The sequence below is a fragment of the Microcebus murinus genome, chromosome 2, assembly GCF_040939455.1.
Source record: "Microcebus murinus isolate Inina chromosome 2, M.murinus_Inina_mat1.0, whole genome shotgun sequence".
Classification (NCBI taxonomy): Eukaryota; Metazoa; Chordata; class Mammalia; order Primates; family Cheirogaleidae; genus Microcebus; species Microcebus murinus.
In genome coordinates, this window is record NC_134105.1 from 87083351 (window position 1) to 87102906 (window position 19556).

The 19556-nt window shown below is 38.4% G+C and overlaps 1 protein-coding gene across 2 annotated transcripts in view; it reads right to left on the reverse strand.

The window, feature by feature from the left end:
* Window positions 1-19556, reverse strand: part of VAV3 (vav guanine nucleotide exchange factor 3) — a 360452-nt gene that overhangs the window by 268142 nt on the left and 72754 nt on the right. For both annotated transcript variants that reach the window (XM_012751555.3, XM_075999917.1), the window contains exon 2: window positions 15370-15486. In XM_012751555.3, coding sequence (XP_012607009.1) covers window positions 15370-15486 — 117 coding nt within the window. The remainder of the gene's footprint in view (window positions 1-15369; window positions 15487-19556) is intronic.

The following is a 19556-nucleotide window of genomic DNA, read 5'->3' on the forward strand; positions in this document are numbered from 1 at the left end:
AGCAATATTTTGAGCACTATAAAGCTTAAAGTATTTAGGAAACAAATGTCATGATGCCTAACTATAATTTACTTTGCTATGGTTCAACAAAAATAGCAATATATGTATTTATAAAAAAAGTAGATAAATCAAGTATAGTCAAATGTTAATTTCTGAATAGTGGATATATGAGTGGTCGTAGCAGTTTTTCTAGGTTTTGAATGTTTGGTGATTTCTGTAATATATTTTTTTTAATTCTCAGGCTTTTAATTAAGTTTTTGCCAAAATTACACTGAGCATAAAGGCTTTAAACCTAGTTCATAAACTCACTTCTTGATTAAACTGGTTCTTTTTTCCTTGACATCACAGCAGCTGAGAGAGAAATGTAATCCTCAAAATAGCTCATATGATAATAATGTCCTTTCCTCTAAATGGCTTTTAGTCCCTCCTTCAATTCTAAATTTCTTAAACTTTAACTGCTTTGTTTTATATGTGTTTTCATAAGACATCTCAAATTACCCCTAGCAGGTTATAATCCAAAAAGAAAGACTTGAAGAGACGTTTATTTCATGTTAAGAAGACTTAGAGCAGCACTGTAACAATCTTCCTGTATTTGAAGGATTATCCTATAGAAGATTTAGAAATTACTTCTATGCTACTACAGAACCCATGGTAGAATATTTAGGAAGATAGATTATGATTTATTATTACTGCTGATTTTCTAAGTATTCATTATTCCATAATTGCAATGGTTGCTACTTAGGAAATTTCTGTGCCACCACTAGGAATCCTTCAAACACTGTAGAAGGTATTCCAACCATGGGTCCAAAGCAGTATAAAAAAAATTATATAAGTGATTATTTATTTATCTACCTAAATATCTATTTATTCGTGAAAATCCTAGGGGCAATCTACTAACCAAAATCCAAGTTACAACAAAGCTAAAAACCTCTTTAGCAGTTTAAAAAAATGCTAATTAATACCATATCCCATCATTATATTTTATAGTAGCTTTGCTAAAATTTTAAATTACTATCTCCTTAAAAAATCATACTTTACCATTTGGCAGTCGATAAATTCAAAATTTTCTGCTGCTTCTTCCCGAAAACCAAAGGCTATTAGAAAAACACCAGTGATTTTGCTAAAGAATTCTTGTTAAACTTTGTAAACAGAAGGAGCAGATGCAGAGTTAATTCTAATATGAGTCTAGCCTTCCATGCATGTTTTTATCACTCTACCCAATCCACATCCCATGCTATCAATCGTCATCAAAACTTGACCTAAACTGACCAATAAAAATAATGTCCTATGTCCTCCCACATCCTAAAACAACCACTCTAGTGTGATCATCTTGTCTAAGATGAAGTATGAGTATGCAGCTACTTTAAAAGAAAACTCAAAGAGTAAAAGTGATTTAGCACACAGTCTGTAAGTTTCCTGCTCACTCAGAAGTAGCAAGCATCATCCTTCACACCCTTACACAAAAGCACAGGATGAGAGTAGCAAGATAAAACCTACACCCAGGGTCACCAAGCACATGTTATGTGAAATTGTGTGCATGTGTGCACACTTCCGCAGGGAATTCTCTGCAAGATTTAAATGCCATTCATTCATTCTAACCTAATGATTTCTGACTGCTCTATGCCCTGCCTTGTCCTAACACTATATGTCCTCAGATGCTATGATGATCCGGCAGGACTTTTCCTGCCCAAAAGGCGTAATTGCATTGAGGCAAACCAGAAAAAAGCCCATAATCAACTGGAAAAATATGGAAAGATCCATATTTCTCCAATGGAGTACTCCAAAGACACAGGTGCCTTAGGTGGAAAACAAGTGACTCAGAAACTAAACTCCATCCAGAGGAAGAGCTTGTGGCTTGTGTACGCAGACTCCACACAGCTGCAGTGGCTGCCAAGCATTGTTTCCTGCAGTTGTTTGGTGCTCATACCATTCCTGGTGTACTTCCTCTGCCTAATCCTGCGCAAATGAGAGCATTCATCAGTTCCACCCCCACACTACCCAACTCCCCGAGCTTGGGAAACAAACACCAGCACTCCTTTATTCCTACAGATGTGCATAAGCCACTAAAAAGGGAAAAAAAAAAATGAAGAATAAATACAAAAAATGCCATTCTCCTTTCCTAGGGGATCCTATTGATAGGAAATACACAGGCACAACAGTCAAAGGACTACAGGCCAAGAGTACTACATCACTGCTATTAATACTTGTGTTGATAAGCAAATTAGGTATTAAAATATCATGCCCTGGAGTTAACCAATTCTCCCTACAGATTTCTCATCCATCATATTCACAATAATTCGTTGAAAGCAAATTAAACTCAATCAATTCCACATGTAACTTAGATAAACTCTATCCTATCCTTAAACCGATGTGACAGGGTCTAAGATCTCTGAATTCAGCTGCAATAGGATATGGCCCAACAGTTAAGGCTGAGAATTAGAACGCGTATACGAATGAGCATATACTTGCCATAGCATTGGAAATACAAATATTTCTACTCAGAAAGTAAATACTTCCATTTTTAAAAGAAATAATGAAACCAAAATTTCTAAGTGTTCTACCAGGGACCAATCAAACTACCACTGGACAATCAACAAGTACCAAAAAAAAAAAAAAAAAAACATCAAAAAGGAATACAGGGAAAATTTAGAATGGCCCATTATAGTAAAAATCTTTGAAAAATAACATTGATAAAATACCTATTGAGTTGCAAAATACGTCTACAGAAAGTGAGTGTAAATGCCATTAGAATTCTCTTATATTAATTTAAAAAACATTAAGTTGCACCTGCTTCTGCTCCATCATTTCCCTTTGTAGTAAACTCTACTTCCCCTGCATTCATCCAGTGGTCATTGTTCTCTCTTCTCTCTCCCTTGCCCTCAGGGCAGTCAAATCAATTTTTAAACACCCAAAAACTCTCAAACCCTGGGTCTCTCTTGCAATTGCTCTGGTAAAGGTCTGCGTTGTTTTTCAACCACACTGCTTCAGTGTCATACCTGCTCTTCCTGCAGTTGGCATTGCAACCTTTCACTACAGCTCCTCCACTGGCAGAGTGCTTAGCTCAAGTGCACAGCAGGTCATCTCATGTCTCTTAAGAAGCATGCACTGGCCTTTCATCAGAATCAATGCAGACCCTGCAAGGCCTCAGGACCCTCATACTCTCGCCCCAATTTCTGCTGTACCTCAAGATCCAGCTTGCCTCAGTTGCATCTTGCACTTGAGATATGAGGACTATCTGCAGAACTTCAACATTCCACACGGAGTCCCCTTTCTGTACCTTCCCATGTGACTCTCCCTCTACCTCAAAGGTGCCTTCCCACCTCTGCTTGGAAGCAAGGCAGTAAAATCATAAAGAACACGGCCTTTGAAGTTGCACAGATATTGCCTCAGGCCCATGCTCCGTTGCCTACTAGCTATGATTTATTTTTATTATCTCTGAGCCTCAGTTTCCTCAGCCATAAAACGGGAATAATACCTACATAATGGGGTTATTGTGAGGACAAAACAAAATGGTAACATGAGTGGTAGCACAAGGTTAGTGCCTAATAAATACTAGCCAACAGCATCACTCCTCCTATTTTTCTGACTAGATTCAACATAAGGATAAAATTCAAGGCACCTTCCCTAACCACATTTGGGAAGAGCCAACTGCTTTATCCTACATTCCCACAGAGCACCTTTACATTTGTTAATTATTGCACTGAGTATGCTATATTGTAATCATTTATTTTCTCTGCAATATGGGGCATTCCTTAAAGAGAAGGTTGAAAGCATCTTTGGTTTAAAAGTCTCTTCAAAAGAGCTTATATATAATCAACCTCAAAGGAATAATGAAATTGAGATAGGTCATCAAGGAATAGGAATTCCAACACTCAGCTATACAGTACTTAATATAGATATTTAAATTAAAAATCATAAATTTTATATATGCATATATTTACAAAGTTAGATAAATAAGTTACTATAGACAGTGCCTATATATATATATATGTATATATATCTTGGTATATCTTTAAACCTTTATCTGTGTACATATTTACATGTATATTAGGAATCCAATAGAGAGAAATGAAAAAATAAGAAAACACCCAGAAGATTCACAGTTTGGTCTGTGGAGGAACTCTTGTAACGGCAGAGAGAAGTCCTAGTTCAGTTCTCAAGCTACATTTCCAGTTCTGGAAATAACATCCTCAGTAGCTACACCAAATGAGGATGCAAAAATCAAAGTGACATCTTCATCATGCTTTTGTCTCTTTATAATGCCTTTATCTCTCCAAAAGTATATGTACAGTCAAGTCTTTATATCTAAAACTGTGCAATTTTAAGGCAATGTCAATATTTCCAAAAATGAAGTCAATCTAGGTTAAAAGAAAAAGCCTAAGTGTAGGTATTTTCAGAGACGATCACACAACTAAGAACTACCAAAGCAAACATTATTTTGAAAAATGTAATGAATACATATCACATTTATCAGAAAGGATTTCAGAGTTGAAGAAACTGAGACCAAGTTAAAGGACTGGTCCAAGGGAATCTACTGTAAGAGGTAGGACTAGAATATAGTTTAAGTGTCCCTTACAACTTATTTAAAACATAATTTAAATAAAAGTACCTTAGGACTAGTATCCTTCTCCCTCTGGATCTTCAGTATTTCAAAGAGATTTTTCTTACCACTCTGTCTGAAATGGCTCTCTCCAGCTGCTCATTGTTTTACTTTGCTTATTTCCTCAGTGGCACTTACCACTGGCTGTAATTACCTTGTTTATGCTTGGCTTGTTTTGTTTCCTTAGCTCAGGTAGCACCATGAGAGCAGGGGCCTCACCTGTCCACTCCTCCACACTGACCAAGCAGCACCTGGCAGACTGGACTGACTGGGCCTCACCCCGCACTGCACCGCACCAAGTGCTTTACCGCCAGACTCACGCTCACCCCTGCCCTCCATGAGGCAGGAACCTCATCAGGACCATTTCACAGATCAAAACGTGGACGCTCTGGGATGCTGAAGAACATTCACATGCACAGGAATCTGGGGACAGGGGAGGGTGAAACACAGGTATAGTGGATCTCAAAGTCTCAGAATGAACTGAGGAAGGTAGCCAGTTGAATATGTCACCCTCAAATTTCTGTGGGGCAGAGGAGGAGGAGAAAGGTCCCAGCTAGAACTGAGGGAATGAGCAGAGGTAAGTCAGCAAAGCCAAGACCAGGAGGACTCAATACATCCAAGAACCAACTGAGCCCAGAGCTCTGGGTAAAGCACATATTCTCAGATTTCAAGCAATGTATGTGCATGTATGTGCATATGTGTGTGTGTGTGTGTGTGTGTGTGTGTGTGTGTGTGGTCTTGAACTGAGTCACTACAGACATGGGGCTGAGAGATATGGGGGAAAAGGGGCATTCCGCGCAAAAGAAACAATATTAATAAATATTAATCTAGTGAGTCATGACAACTTTAGTAATTTGATGAGACTGAAGCAAGGGAGTTTACAGGGGTAGGAGAGAAAGAAATAAGGTTAGAAAGGCAGGCAGGGGCATGATCATGAAGGATCTTGTGTGGCTTGTAAATGGGTCTGTATTGTATTCTCTTACAAGCAAAAAGCATCCACTGTCAAGTTTTAAATGTATGAGTAAAATGATCAGATTTGCATTTTTGGAAGATTACTTTGAAGATTCATTTGGAGTGTTTCAAAACTGAAGGCAAGAAGATGCCTAGGAGAACTATATGCAAATTTTAACTCTCTCTCTATTTGCTTGATAACTATAGCATCCTGTTGCTATTTCAATAAACTGCCATGACCATATTCTCTTACATATTAATTAGAAAATGTTAGCAGACATTCCAGTAAACATGGAAGTCTTCTATGGGCATGGGCCACCTACCTTCCAGAAAGATGTGTCTTGTATGGTCATGATCATAATAAATACATTTTCATTAAAAAAAAAACAAACTTCACAGCAAACCTGTGATACAAAAACAAAAAAAGAGAAGATGCCCAGAAGACAACTTCAATAATCCCAGTGATGAGTACCTTAATTAAGGTAAATGCAAGAGGATTAAAGAAAAGGCATTTGTTACTGTAAGACAATAGAATAAGATAGGCAAAACAATAAGAAAACAGACCAAAAAATGAACTTGGACAATCACTAAGGTGTAAAGAATGATGTTAGCATGGCTCAGTTACTAAGGTTCTGTAAGATATGGTAAGAACTGGAAAATCTACCAGGCACTATGTACCCCTAGGAAAGTGAAATGATGTAGAGGTTGCTAAAAAGGTCAGCTCTGTACAAAAACAAAGGAGAGGAATAGTGCTAATGATGCAGAAATTGTGTTAACAGCCAACCAGACACATACATACACTAGGCAAGGCTAGAAGCTTGTTCCCTCCTTCTCTGTTTAAATAGACACAAAGGCGGCCTTGGAACAAGCTTCCTTTGTTCATCGAGGAATCACTCCAGAGCTGTCCCTTAGTTATGTAAAATATAGGCAAGGTTCCTACTGCTCCAAAGACAAAGTAAAGGAGGCCTTTGAGGGCTGAGGTGGATTCCTAAACAGTGTTCCTTTGAAGGCTGGAAGTTGGCTGATTTTGTGGAAAAACCAGGGCCTTCTGGGAGAAAATACTAGAGATTTCAAATGCTGCTCTGAGACTAGAAGATGGTACCCTCCAAGCGCTGAATAAAAAGTACCTGACCCAAGACTGCTGGCAGGAAAGGATACAAGGACCTCCTGAACAGAATTCATCACAAAGCCAGGGAAATGTGGCACCCAGCTGGTCCAGTGCAAGAGCTAAAATGTTACAGGACTGGAAGGAGATTGGTTTGGGTAGCGTGGGGTTGAGTAGGGCTGAAACTACAAGAGCGTGCCAGCATCAGAGAACCAGAGCTGTCCCAGGAACCACACAGAGCCAGTCTTCAACAGTACCGTGCTAACAGACAATCAAGGAGAGGTGGAGCAACTTGTCAGGCTTTGAAGCAAGACAGATTAGAGCCTGCATTATGGCCTGCATAAATCTCAGAGACTTTTGAATAATTTAGGGTGGGAAACACTTCAATAGAGAAATCTCAAACTTCTACTAAGGGTGGAAGTTCAAACACGTAACTGTAAAATGATTTACACACCACGGCGATTCATCCTGGTTAACATACATATCTATGAAAAGACATTTCTAGTTGTTGATCTATGTGCATGCACTACACGATAATGGATCATTCAAGTCATGCTGAGGTGAGGTCCTTGGGGACAGGTGTACCCAAGAAACACTCAAGAGCCTTTGGTTGGAAGGGTTTTCTTGTGACTGGGAAAGCCAGGTGGAGTTCTAAGAAGTAGCAGTAAACCATTACAGGTTCTCAAGTATCTCATCAGGATGCATGTGGTGCTTGGAAGGGTGAGCTACCCAGCACCAGCAAGGAAAGCAGGGAATGAGGATGTGGAGATTCACCAGTTATCCTGATGCAAAATGCTGAGAGGCCAGTCTGGGGTGATGACTCAGGCTGGGCAGAAAGAGGTCTCTGTACGCTTATACACACACCCTAAGTTGTACAAGTCAGGCTGGGAAAGGTGAAAATGTAAAAACACAAAAATTGTGGGACACAGCCTGAACTAATATTCTCATAAAACATATTGTAAGGCATTATAGGTGGCATTATAGAAATTTGACCTCACCATGTAAAGACAGTTTGATAGAAGACTAATAAGCTATGTTTTAAAAGAAAAACTGTAAACAAATTAAAATTAACAGAGCTTAATTGAGCATTGGGCAGCCCCCAGAACCAGAGTTGATTCACAATGACTCCAGGACTGCCACATGGTCGGATAACATTTATGGACATAAAAAGGAAAGGGACTGACAGAAAACAGAAGTGAGGTGTAGAAACAGCTGAACTGGTTACAGCTCGAGTTGCCCACCTGTGATTGGCTGAAACTTGGCTGCTGTGATTGGCTGAGACTCCACTACTTGTTACAATAGTAGGTTACGACCTGCTTACACATCCAGTTAGATTAGAGTTAACAATGTATGGAGAAACTTTTAGGCCAAACTTAAAATATGTAAGGAGGTGGCTTTAGGCTAAACTTAATTTAACAGCTATATGGGGAGGAGAAGCATAAAAGGCCCTTGTGTAGACAGTAAGACAGTTGTGAATTTCTATTACACAAACCATTTAAAAGCCCCTTTCTACATTAAGGTAACCATGTACCTTCTTGGTTTTCTGAGCAAGCTCAAATTTATTTTTAAATGGCAATATATTTAAGGAGCTGAGGGACCAAACCACCCGTTACCCTGAATCTACCCTGATGTACTGGCTAATTTGATTCATATGGAGAAGGGGTGGAGGGGACACTTGTTGGACTTAATTGGCACCAACAGCCTTCAAGAAAAGTTTTATCACAGATCTCTCAACTCAAAATCTCTATGAAAAAAGGCAAATGAAACATTCTTACTATTAAAGCCAAGAAAAACATAACATATAGATAACCATATGGGTGTGCACATGTGAGTATTTTCTTAGTAATCTGAGCCAGAAAGAATCAAACCAAATAAACTGAGTTTCAAGAAAGTGCCACTAGAATCCTCTTTTTGACTTTACACATATCCACATACAGAACTCTGTATAATCTATATATACCCAAACTACTGGTTCCAGACCAGATCTAAATTCATTCATTCAATCATTTATTGAGTAATAAATCAGGCATTTTATATAAAGTCACCCTATTTTTCAACAATATTGTACGGTAGCAATTATTGTCCCATTAATAGATGAAGAAACTAAGAATCAGAAGGGTCAAGTGACAACTCTAAGGTCACACAGAACCCTGTAGAGTTTTCCTGGACCATTTTGTCCAAATCAATGAATATCTCTAAGCCTTATTCATCTGTGGTGAATGAGTTAGAGAGGGTTCTTTAAGTCCCTTCTACCCTGTGGTTTTAAGGTCATTTTCAAATCATTCTGTATGGCCCAAATTCATAGACGCAGCTGGGGGCCTCAAAAGGAAGCAAGTTCACAGTCTGCAGGGCCATTTGTGCCCATTTTCTTGACCCTATAAAGCACAGACAAACATGGGAAGGATGTCTGATGACATTCAGAGTCTTCCAAATCTCAAGGTCTATGATATTCCTGGAGTCGATGGTAAGGAAGAGAAAGTGTTTACCTCAAAGCCGGGACTTTACTTCTATTTAATTATTTACATGCTGCAGAAGAGTGGTTCTGGGACTCTGTCTTACCATCTCCCTTTCACTGTATAATAGAAGATGTGGAGGCTAACACACGGTCTCCACACTGCATGGAACTTGGATAAAAAAAGAGAAGGTTGGCCGGGCGCGGTGGCTCACGCCTGTAATCCTAGCACTCTGGGAGGCCGAGGCGGGTGGATTGCTCGAGGCCAGGAGTTCGAAACCATCCTGAGCAAGAGCGAGACCCCGTCTCTACTATAAATAGAAAGAAATTAATTGGCCAACTAATATATATAGAAAAAAATAGCCGGGCATGGTGGCACATGCCTGTAGTCCCAGCTACTCGGGAGGCAGAGGCAGTCGGATCGCTTGAGCCCAGGAGTTTGAGGTTGCTGTGAGCTAGGCTGACACCACGGCACTCACTCTAGCCTGGGCGACAAAGCGAGACTCTGTCTCAAAAAAAAAAAAAAAAAAGAGAAGGTTAACCTATCTACACACCCAAAACCATCTGACTGGTAAAACACAGCAAATCACTTAGCTTTCTCTCACTCTCTGTTGACAGAACTAACAAAAACTGGCTCAAAGAAGAAAAAGGAAGGAATTCACTGGGCCATGTCATGGAAAAATCCAAAGATATATGTACTTAGCTTTGGGCACAGCTTGATTCCAGCCTCATGATGTTGTTAGGCCCATCCTCTGCTCTATTCCCTCTGAACTGGGTCCATTTTGAAACTCCATGTGGTACCCAGATGGCTGTAGCTCCTCCAAGCCTCAGACTCACATCTACACACTTGCACATCAGGAGGAGAAGAAAACAAAACTGCTCCTGCAAATGGATCAACCCACGTACTGGTCCCAACTAAGTGACTCACTCTGTCCCCGAACTCATCACTATGGCCAAAGGCATGGGATAGTATGATTTAATAAACCATCCAAACTATATGACTGAGAAAAGGGTGGTTTTTCAAAGGAGATCCAAGGCCACAGAAGCAGGAAGAAAAGATGGCTGTGTAGAATAAAATAGATTAGCGCTATACAACATTAGAAGGAACAAAATTTCCTAATCTGACCCCTCCAGCACTGTTCATTCTTGCACTTAATTCAAAATCCAACCCCTATGTTTTTACCAATGAATCTCAAATCCATTAAAATAATAATAATAGTGGTAACAACAGTAACAATAAGAACAACAATAGATAATATTTAGTGAGTGCTTACCTTGGACTTAAACACTCTGTCAAGAACTTTACATGCATTATTTCATTTAATATTCATCTAACCTTATTTTACAGATGAAGACACTAAAGCTTAGAGAAGTTAAGTTACTTGCCATTCCTGACCCTTAACACAAGGAAACTGTCCTATTACTATTCAAAGCAGCTGGAACTACCTTTGGCCAGGTGTGACTCTCCTTGAGTCAAGAAAATGTATCACCATACACTTGCAAGCTGCTTTACAAAACTTGAAACAACTGATGACAAGTCTAGGGAGAAGCAGGCTCTTGTACCCAGCCACAGCTGCCAGGGGAAGGAGCTGACTTCAGTTACTCATCTGGACAGCCCCATCTCTATTACTCACTAGAAATGGTCTCATTAAAGAAAAATCCCATGTGCTTTTTGCTGTAAGTATGCCAACAGACAGCTCAGTAGGAAATATTTCCAAAGAGCAAAAACGTTAATCATAAATTGACAATCAAAACAGAATAACAGAAAACTCTTTATATGTGGCATGCAAGTGAGCAAATTTACAGATCCTATTGTGATATCAAAAAATAACTAGTACTTTCTAATGTTATTCCAGGGGAAAATTTTTTTTAATTACATTTCTTAAGCAAAGAAGAGTTAACTAACAAAATTTTACTTATTTTTGTTACCGGAAAGCCAGAAAAGGATTTTTTTTTTTTAAAGAAAGAAGGGGTTTTTCAAAACATAAACACAAAGCCAGGGAGGATACGTAAGAGTTCTTGAAAGGGCATCCAAGCTCCCCACACTTCAGCAATCTTAAACAGGGACTCCACATTTTTCAGGAAATTTTTCAGTATTTAACAACCCTGAAGAAGAAGAATCATATTTAACCTCAAAGTCTTTGCTGACTCCTAAATGAATTCAGGTTACTAAGCTCATTTCTCAGACTGTGAATGAGAAAAAAATGGGGGGTATAGAAAGTGCTCCCAGTTATTCTAATTTTTGCTGCTGTTAGTTGAGTTTAAATTGAAGTGAATTAACATTGAGTAAAGAGCCAGTACAAGAATGAAAGGTAACACCAAAAGGCAAAATATCATAAGCACTTTCAAGTGCCTTTAATGTGTGCCTTTCACCATGTAGTAAAAATTAAAAATTACCATTCATTTGTGATTAACATTTTTTCTAGGATTTTCCAAAGGAAAACACATCCATACCAAGGCTAAGATTCAAAATAGATTTTTTTGAACCCAAAACCAACCGAGAGAAAGTTTGGACAAAGATTAGGGAGCAGAATACATCACAATCAGAATCGGGGAGGAGGGAATAGCTAAAAACAGGTTGCATGTGTATAGACAAGAGTTGTTGAACCATTTGTCTATTTTTTTTAAAGACAGGTCTCACTCTGTCACCCAGGCTAGAGTGCAGTGGTGTCATTTAGCTCACTGCAACCTCAAACTTTGGCTCAAATGATCCTCCTGCCTCAGCCTTCCAAGTAGCTGGGACTATAGGTGTACACCACCACTCTAGGCTAATTTTTTTTTATTTTTTGTAGAGATGAGGTCTCATTCATGCTCAGGCAGGTCTCGAACTCCTGGCCTCAAGAAATCCTCCCTCCTTGGCCTAACAAAGTGCATGGGCCACCACACCCTACCCTAGAGTTATTAACTTTATTTTTTTTTCATTTTTATAAATAGTGTGTTTTTTAAAATACTTTACTTACATGATTGTTTTAAATTTCAGAATATTACAGGGGAACACACGTTTTGGTTACAAAATTTGCTTTTGTACAGTTTGACTTCAACCACCATCATACTGCAGGCTCATGCAGTATCCTCAATCTTTCCTTTCGTTCTAAAGTATAATTAGATGCCAAGTGACAGATCACTTATGCTTTTTTTTTAAATTTTGTAAATTCCTTTGGTTCTCTCCTATAAGTTCATCCTTTTCCCTGACATCCTTTTCCTTTTCACATGCGCACAACAGTGAGACCCAAAATACAGAAATCAGACAAGAAAAGCAGACAGCTGAAAGGTCGGAGGCCTGAGCTCCAGATCCTATTCCCACCCCCAGGCAAGAAGACCTTAAAATCACCAACTAACCTCTCTCTGTATTTGTTTCCTCATCTGAAGAATGTTTTCACAAGATTATTATAGGAATCAAATGAGGTCAGTAATATTAATCACTCTGAAAATGTCAAAATGCTATAAAAACATTAGCTACTATTATTACAATTAACACATTCCTAGGCAAAAAGGTGCCAAGTATACATGAATTCCAGATTCACCATTTGTATGATTTGAGGCAGACAGAAGAGCACACAGATATTTTTTCTTTTTCAGTTAACTGAAAATTTAATTAAATCCTAAAGAGTGGAGGAAAATAACCTGCCCACATCCTATTAAAACACCTATTCACAATAGCACACATTATTTTGTCTCTCAATTAACATTTCACATTCTTTCAAATGAAAATTTTTAGTCTGCACAAATTATTCCAGTTCCATCACTCACAAGCTAGGGTGTGTAAATGGGGACATTAATAGTGCCACACAGAGGGACTGATGTGAAGACTGCATCAACATATGCAAAGCACATGTTACATGCTATATGCATGTTTGCACTGAGGCATAATGGTGGAGAACCAGCCAGATCTGGGTTCACACCACTGCTCCAATTCCTGTTAGACATGTGATCTGGAGTACAAGTTTTCTCACCTGTATAATGAAGAAAATAATAGTGCCCAACCCATAATGTTATTATGAGAATTTAAAAAATAATATATACATTAAGATTGAAAAGACTGCACATTGTAAATGTTTAATAAGTGGTAGTATTGGTGCTTTCACTTAAGAGTGTATAATGTTTAATATTAATAGTACTGGTAAATTATGGAGTGGTATCACAAATTCTTTAATTTTCAGTGGTTTCTTCAAGTCAAATACAGTTTTAAAGAGATAGTTCCATCAATCTTGGCAGTAGCAAAAATGTAAGTGACTTTATCATAGCAAGGTTAGGTTCAAATTCTGAACCACAATCTCAAGATTAACTCTGTTTCAGATTTACTATTGCCAAAATATTTTAAGTAGCCAGAAATACATTTATCCTTGACAAGCAGTTTATTCTTTTACATTCAATTTTTTGTAATCCCAACTTTTCTAAAAGTCTCCATTGTCTAATCAATCTAGTATGCAATGTTATTCCACTAGAACAAAGCCATGCGAAGTATTTATATAACTTCCCAATCTTGATCAACATCATTTCTTATAAAGCTGAATGAAAAATGAAAATTTCCTTAATGAGCTTTAAAAAGTCAAGATGTTTTCCATTTTTCATTTCTGCAATTCCTATTCATTTTTCATTTCCCCAAAAGAGAGGGTGAAAAGAAAGGAAAATCAAAGAAGATTTTTTTTAAAAGGGGGTGGGGGGGTGCCAGGTGTGGTGGCTCACGCCTATAATTTTAGCACTTTGGGAGGCCTAGGTGGGAGGATCACTTGAGCCTAGGAGTTTGAGGTCACAGTGAGCTGTATTGAGGCCACTGCACTCTAGCCCAGGAGACAGAGTGAGACCTTGTCTCAAAAAAAAGGTAGGGGGTAGTTGAGGGTAGTAGGGGGAAGAATCAAAGAAGAGTAAAAACAGGAGTATCTCAGAGAAGTGTCTGCCTTACCTGGGTCCCTATTTGATGTCTCTTTGTCTTCATGGCTGCACTTGGTAGACACAAATGTGCTACCATTTCCTTACTATGGGTTTGATTTTCACTTCCTTGTACTTATTATCATATTTTATCCTCCATCACTTTTTGGACCTCAGGAGAGTTAAATCACAGCTTGCCAGAGATAAAAGGAACCTTAGAAACTACATTATTTTTCCTATTTCCTCTTGTACAGCTCTCCCAGCTGGCAGGCAGTCCTGTGCCTGAGAAGGCTGGTGACTTCCAGAAGATCACACAATGACTCTGTGCCAAGGCCAGAGAGAGAACCCAGGCCTTCCCCCTCCCTAGACAGTGTGGCTTCCCTGTGTTTGCTGTAATACAAATATGGGGGAAGCCAGATTTCTTATGTTTCTGTCTCAAGTTTGTGCTATTTATTCCCATTGCCAAGCAAACCAATCTGTGGCTTGGTTTTTATTTTATAAACAAAATACTTATCTGAGAAATCAAAGTGTCACTCTCTAATAGATACTAGCACCTGAATTATGGGAGTAAAGGCAAACTTCTCAATATCATTTAGTTTTTTTTCCTTACGTGCTTATTTTTGTAATGCAATTATGTCAGCAGGGGCTAAAGTTCTGTCACCTTAAGTACCTGACTCTTTCATGGCTACTTACTCATAAGAGGTTTAACTTTATACACATTCACTTCATAATAAATGATCATAACTTTTGAAAGGAATATTTCTTTCACCTATTATACACATATGTTTAGTGTATACATAATAACCACAAAATTAAAACAATCTCTATGTGAAAAACATCACTAAAATCCAACAAATTTCAACAAATATGTGCTGAAATCCAAACAATAGGAGTTATTCTATAATCTCAGACATTTCAGTGACTCATTGCCTTCTCCAAGTCACCCACCCAAGCATCAAAATGGAGAAAAGGACAACAGAAGGTTCTCAACTTCCAAAAATTAGGTGCCTTTCAGATATAGAGAAGACTGGCAGGAAAGAACACTGGCCCTCAGCCACGAGTGCCCAGTGAACTATCTAAAGGTTGGACAGTAGTAACCCTGTCCTCTGAGGTGACCAGCAGGAAAAATTGCCTTGGCATAGGAGATTCCCTTATGCTGCTTTAATTACAAATAATTATAATCCCATTTGGAAAGTTGTTGCTGTTACTTGTTTTCTGTTGTTGCTTTGTGTGTGTTGTTTTTGTTTTTGTTAAAGCCACCCTCACATGAAATTTTATTAACACTATATAATGCAATACATAAACCACCCACTTGCCCCTCCTTCAAGATTTGAAACAGTTTGATAAAATGTTCTCCAATAAAATATAATATAAAAAATAAAGCGTAATTACCTTCCCAAAGTCACGAACATCAAATAGGTCAAACGCCTCGAAGAGTTCACTTTTCCTCATTCCAAACGTCTCGCAACAGGCCGTGAGAAATGTTCTTATGTTCTTCAAACAGAGAAACTGAGGAACAGGAAAAAGCTATTAGTATACAGTGAATTGTCCTGAGCACTATCTACCCTCTGTCACACCCAGACTATAGCAATAAAAATGACGAGGAAGCATCAGTCAGCCTTTGAAGCTGCTTTTCCAATCACTCATTCAGCAGCGCCCATTGAGCGTCCAGTCTCTCTCAGGCACAGGCGATACAGCTATGGGCAAGACAGACAAAATTTCTACCCTCAGGAAACGTACATTCTAATTTGAGAAGACAGACAAGAACAAATGAGGTAACAAACACAAAAAGATAAATATTTTTATTGTCATACGGTGATAAGTACAATAGAGAAAAATAAAACCAGGAGGAGGGATCAAGAGAGCTGGTAGGGATCAGGTGGGGACAGGTTAAATAGCATGGTGAGGGAAGGTCTCACTGAGAAGAGGACGGGGGGACAGAGATCTGAGGTGCAAAGGCGCAAGCCATGCAGACCTGTAAGACAGAACAGCTCAGCCTAAAGAAGCATCCTGTACCAAGGCAGGAGCATCTGAATGTATCTGAGACAGGGGCCAAGGCCGCTGGGGCAGAGTGATGGGGAGAAAGGAGGAGAGCCAGAAAGGCCGTGGGGTCATATGAGGAAGGGCCCCTGATAGGGGAAGTCACTGGAGGCCTTGTGACAGAGCAAGGGCATAATCTGATGCTTTAAATGGGACTTTGGGGGACTGCTCTATTGAATATAGACTGAAGGGTGCTGAGGCAAGAGTGGAGGCAGGAAAACCAGACAAGAGGTTACTGCAATAATCCAGGTGAGAGACAACTATAGGAAGACCAGACCGTGGTCAAACCTTGACTATGCCAAATCTGAGATGCCTGTTAGTCATCCACTGGGAAATGGGGCAGCAACTGGAAATGTAAGTCTAGCGTCCAGGGAACAGGTGTGTACTTCAGACATAAAACTGGGAGTCTTCAGAGTATAGAGAACATTTAACTATAATATTGGCTGAAGAGACTTTGGAAGAAAGCATAGGAAAGGAGAGGACCTGGGGCCAGGAAACCTAAAAAGAACAGGAAAAGAGGAGTTCACAAAGGAATCTGAGTAAGAGTGACCAGTGAGGAAGGTTTAGAAAAACCAGGAGATTGGGTTTTCCTAGAGCCAAGTAAAGAAAGTGTTTCTAGATGAAGGGAGTGATAAACTATGGCCGATGGCGCAGATGGCCAAATGAGATTGACACCAAGTACTGAGCACGGACTCTGGCCCTGTGAAAGTCACAGGGACCTTGACAAAAGCAGATTCTGTGGGGAGGACTGGCGTGAAAGGCTGCTTGGAGTAGGTTCCAGAGAAACAGGGAGGAGAGGAAGTGAAGACAGAATACAGACTCGAGTTTGGGTGCAAAGGGGAACAGAGAAATAGAGGATGAAGAAAGGGTTTTTAAGAGATAATGGAAAGATGTTACATGTTTCTACTCCAATAGGAATAACTTGGCAGGGAGGGGAAAGTTGGTCATGTAGGAGAGAGGGACAGTCCCCCAAATGAAGTCCTTGGGTAGGCAAAGGGAGAGAAATCAGGTGTCCAAGTGCAGAAGCTGTCCTTAGAAAGGAGCATAGTCAGCTCATCCACACTAACAGGAAGGATGGGAGGCAAGAGAGGGAAGCCAAACAGTATTAGCAACTTAAAAAAAAGTTAGAATTTATTTCCAGTATCTAAAAGACTCAGATCTGCCTAAACAAAATAAACACATAGCCTGAAAGTAAACTGATTCTTTTTGGAAATATCAGCTGCAATGGCACACTTTTTTTTAAATTATTATTTATTTATTATGTCAGAACTTTAAATAAATGTGGTTTATTATATGTCAGTTACTCCAAAATAAATTTGTTTTAAAAAAACAGGAAAAAAAATATTAGCCTCCTAAAAGTAAGGAAAATAGCTAATTATTATATCTTTGCTTTTTTTAAAAAAAGCACTGTCGATGTTTTATTTGGTTGTTTTTTTTTTTATCTTGTTTGTTTTTTTTTAATTTGCAGAAAGTACATTTTACTTCCTCTACATTTGAAACACTCAGATTTTTCATAGGCTTAATTTAGACATATTTTACCCTTTACAGGAATCATTCTTAGAGGCTTAAATATTTCAAGAGGGGTTAAAACCACAAGGGAAGGATCATAAACCCTTTGAAACACAAAGGCAAGAGCCAATCAGCATATACAGTGACTGCTTTCACTTTAAAAAATTCATAAGAGACCTTTAAGACACAGAATCACTCTGCATGTAGCTCTTCCACATAGAATTGCTTATTTACAGATTAAAAGCCTTGCATTCTGCCAAGACAGATAATAATTACTCTCTTGGGGATTATGCAACTGCTCTCTTGCAATATCTTTTACATAATTAAGTGCCCGGACTCATAGCTCACCAAGGAACAAAGCGTAATTGCATATGCCACCCTCTGAAGATTTCTCACCAAACTCAAATTTTCCCCACGTGTAGGGAAAACTGCAGAAGGCTTCCACTGAACTGCTTTGATTATTAATTCAGAAAAGTATTATTACTGAAAGTTAAAACAGTATGAAATATAGTCATTATTGCATGCATAGAAGAGAAGATTTAAAAAGGAGGCTTTCTTCCCCTTCTGTAACCAATCCTTACCTTACTTATCCCTTAACTAGTTCAAATCTACTAAATTCAACAAATATTTACTGGATTTGAAAGTCACTGGTGTGTTTTCACTTTTCCAGGCAACCCTCAAACTTGGCCACCCTTTTATTTATGTACTTCTTCAGTCAACAGTTTTTGAATTCCTGTAATGTTATAGACACTGGAAATACTAAAAATGAGTAAGACAAGGCTCTGCCTCAAGGTTCCCTATTAAATTAATCAGGAGGTTTTCACAGTTCTCCGAAACTTGGCTAATAACACTAGGCTCACACTTTACTTAATGCTCACAGGTATTCTGTGCACACACAGAAAACAGAGTTAAGAGATGGAGGAAGTGGGCCTGCCAGCCTACCTACCCACTTTAAAACTTTTGCTTTGTTTTTACCACATTGATTTTTTTTCTTTTTCCAGTTTTTTTAAAATTTCAGAACAAAAGAAAAGTTTAAAGAATAATACAATGAACACTCACCTATGCAACAATTATAGCACAGTGACATATATGCTTTTGAGTGCATATCCTTTATAAAATTCATTTTGCTGAGCTATTTGAAAGTAAGTTGTAGACATAGCACTTTACTCCTAAGATTCTGTAATGCAACATGCATCTCCTAGGAATAGGACATTTTTCTACATACCAACAATAAAATTATTACAGCTAAAAAAAAAAAATTTCATATTATCTAAGATCCATTCCATATTCAAATTTCCCCAATTGCTTATTTTTTATACTATTTTCCCCTCAATCTAGAATCCCATCAAGTTTACCCATTGCATTTGGTTGATTTATCTTTGCAGTATCTTTTAATCTAAAAATTCTGCTGCCTTTTCTCTTTCTTAATGACATTGACTTTTTGAAGAGTCCAGGCTTGTTGTCTTATAAAATGACCCACATTCTGCACTTGTCTGATTATTTCCTCATGGCATCATTAAATCTATTCTTCCATCACTTGCATTTCTTGTGAACTAAAATCTAAGTCTAGATTCAAACTAAACAGTTTTGACAAAAGTACTTCACATTGTGAACTTCATACTTCATCACATCAGAAGACACAAAATGTTAGGTTGTCCCATTATTAATTAATGCTAAACTCAATCATTAGTGAAGCTGCTTACTGCCATATCTCTCTATTATAAAGGTATATGTCCCCCTTTATGTCAGAAAGTAACTTGAGTATGAAAATGTGGTACCATATGGCTATCCTATTTCCCAATAATTTTTCATAATGAGGTTAGCATCCCTTGATCATCCTTGCTCCAATTATTGCATTTGAACTATAAAATAGTGATTTTTCTAACTCTACCATACTTATCATAGTTGATATTCCTTTGTAAAAAAAGAACCTCCTCTGTCCTACCCTCCCCACCCCCTTTTCTCTGTTTATGTAATAATCAGTTGCCATCATTATTCTTTTTGATGTTCATATTCTCCCAAATTTGGCC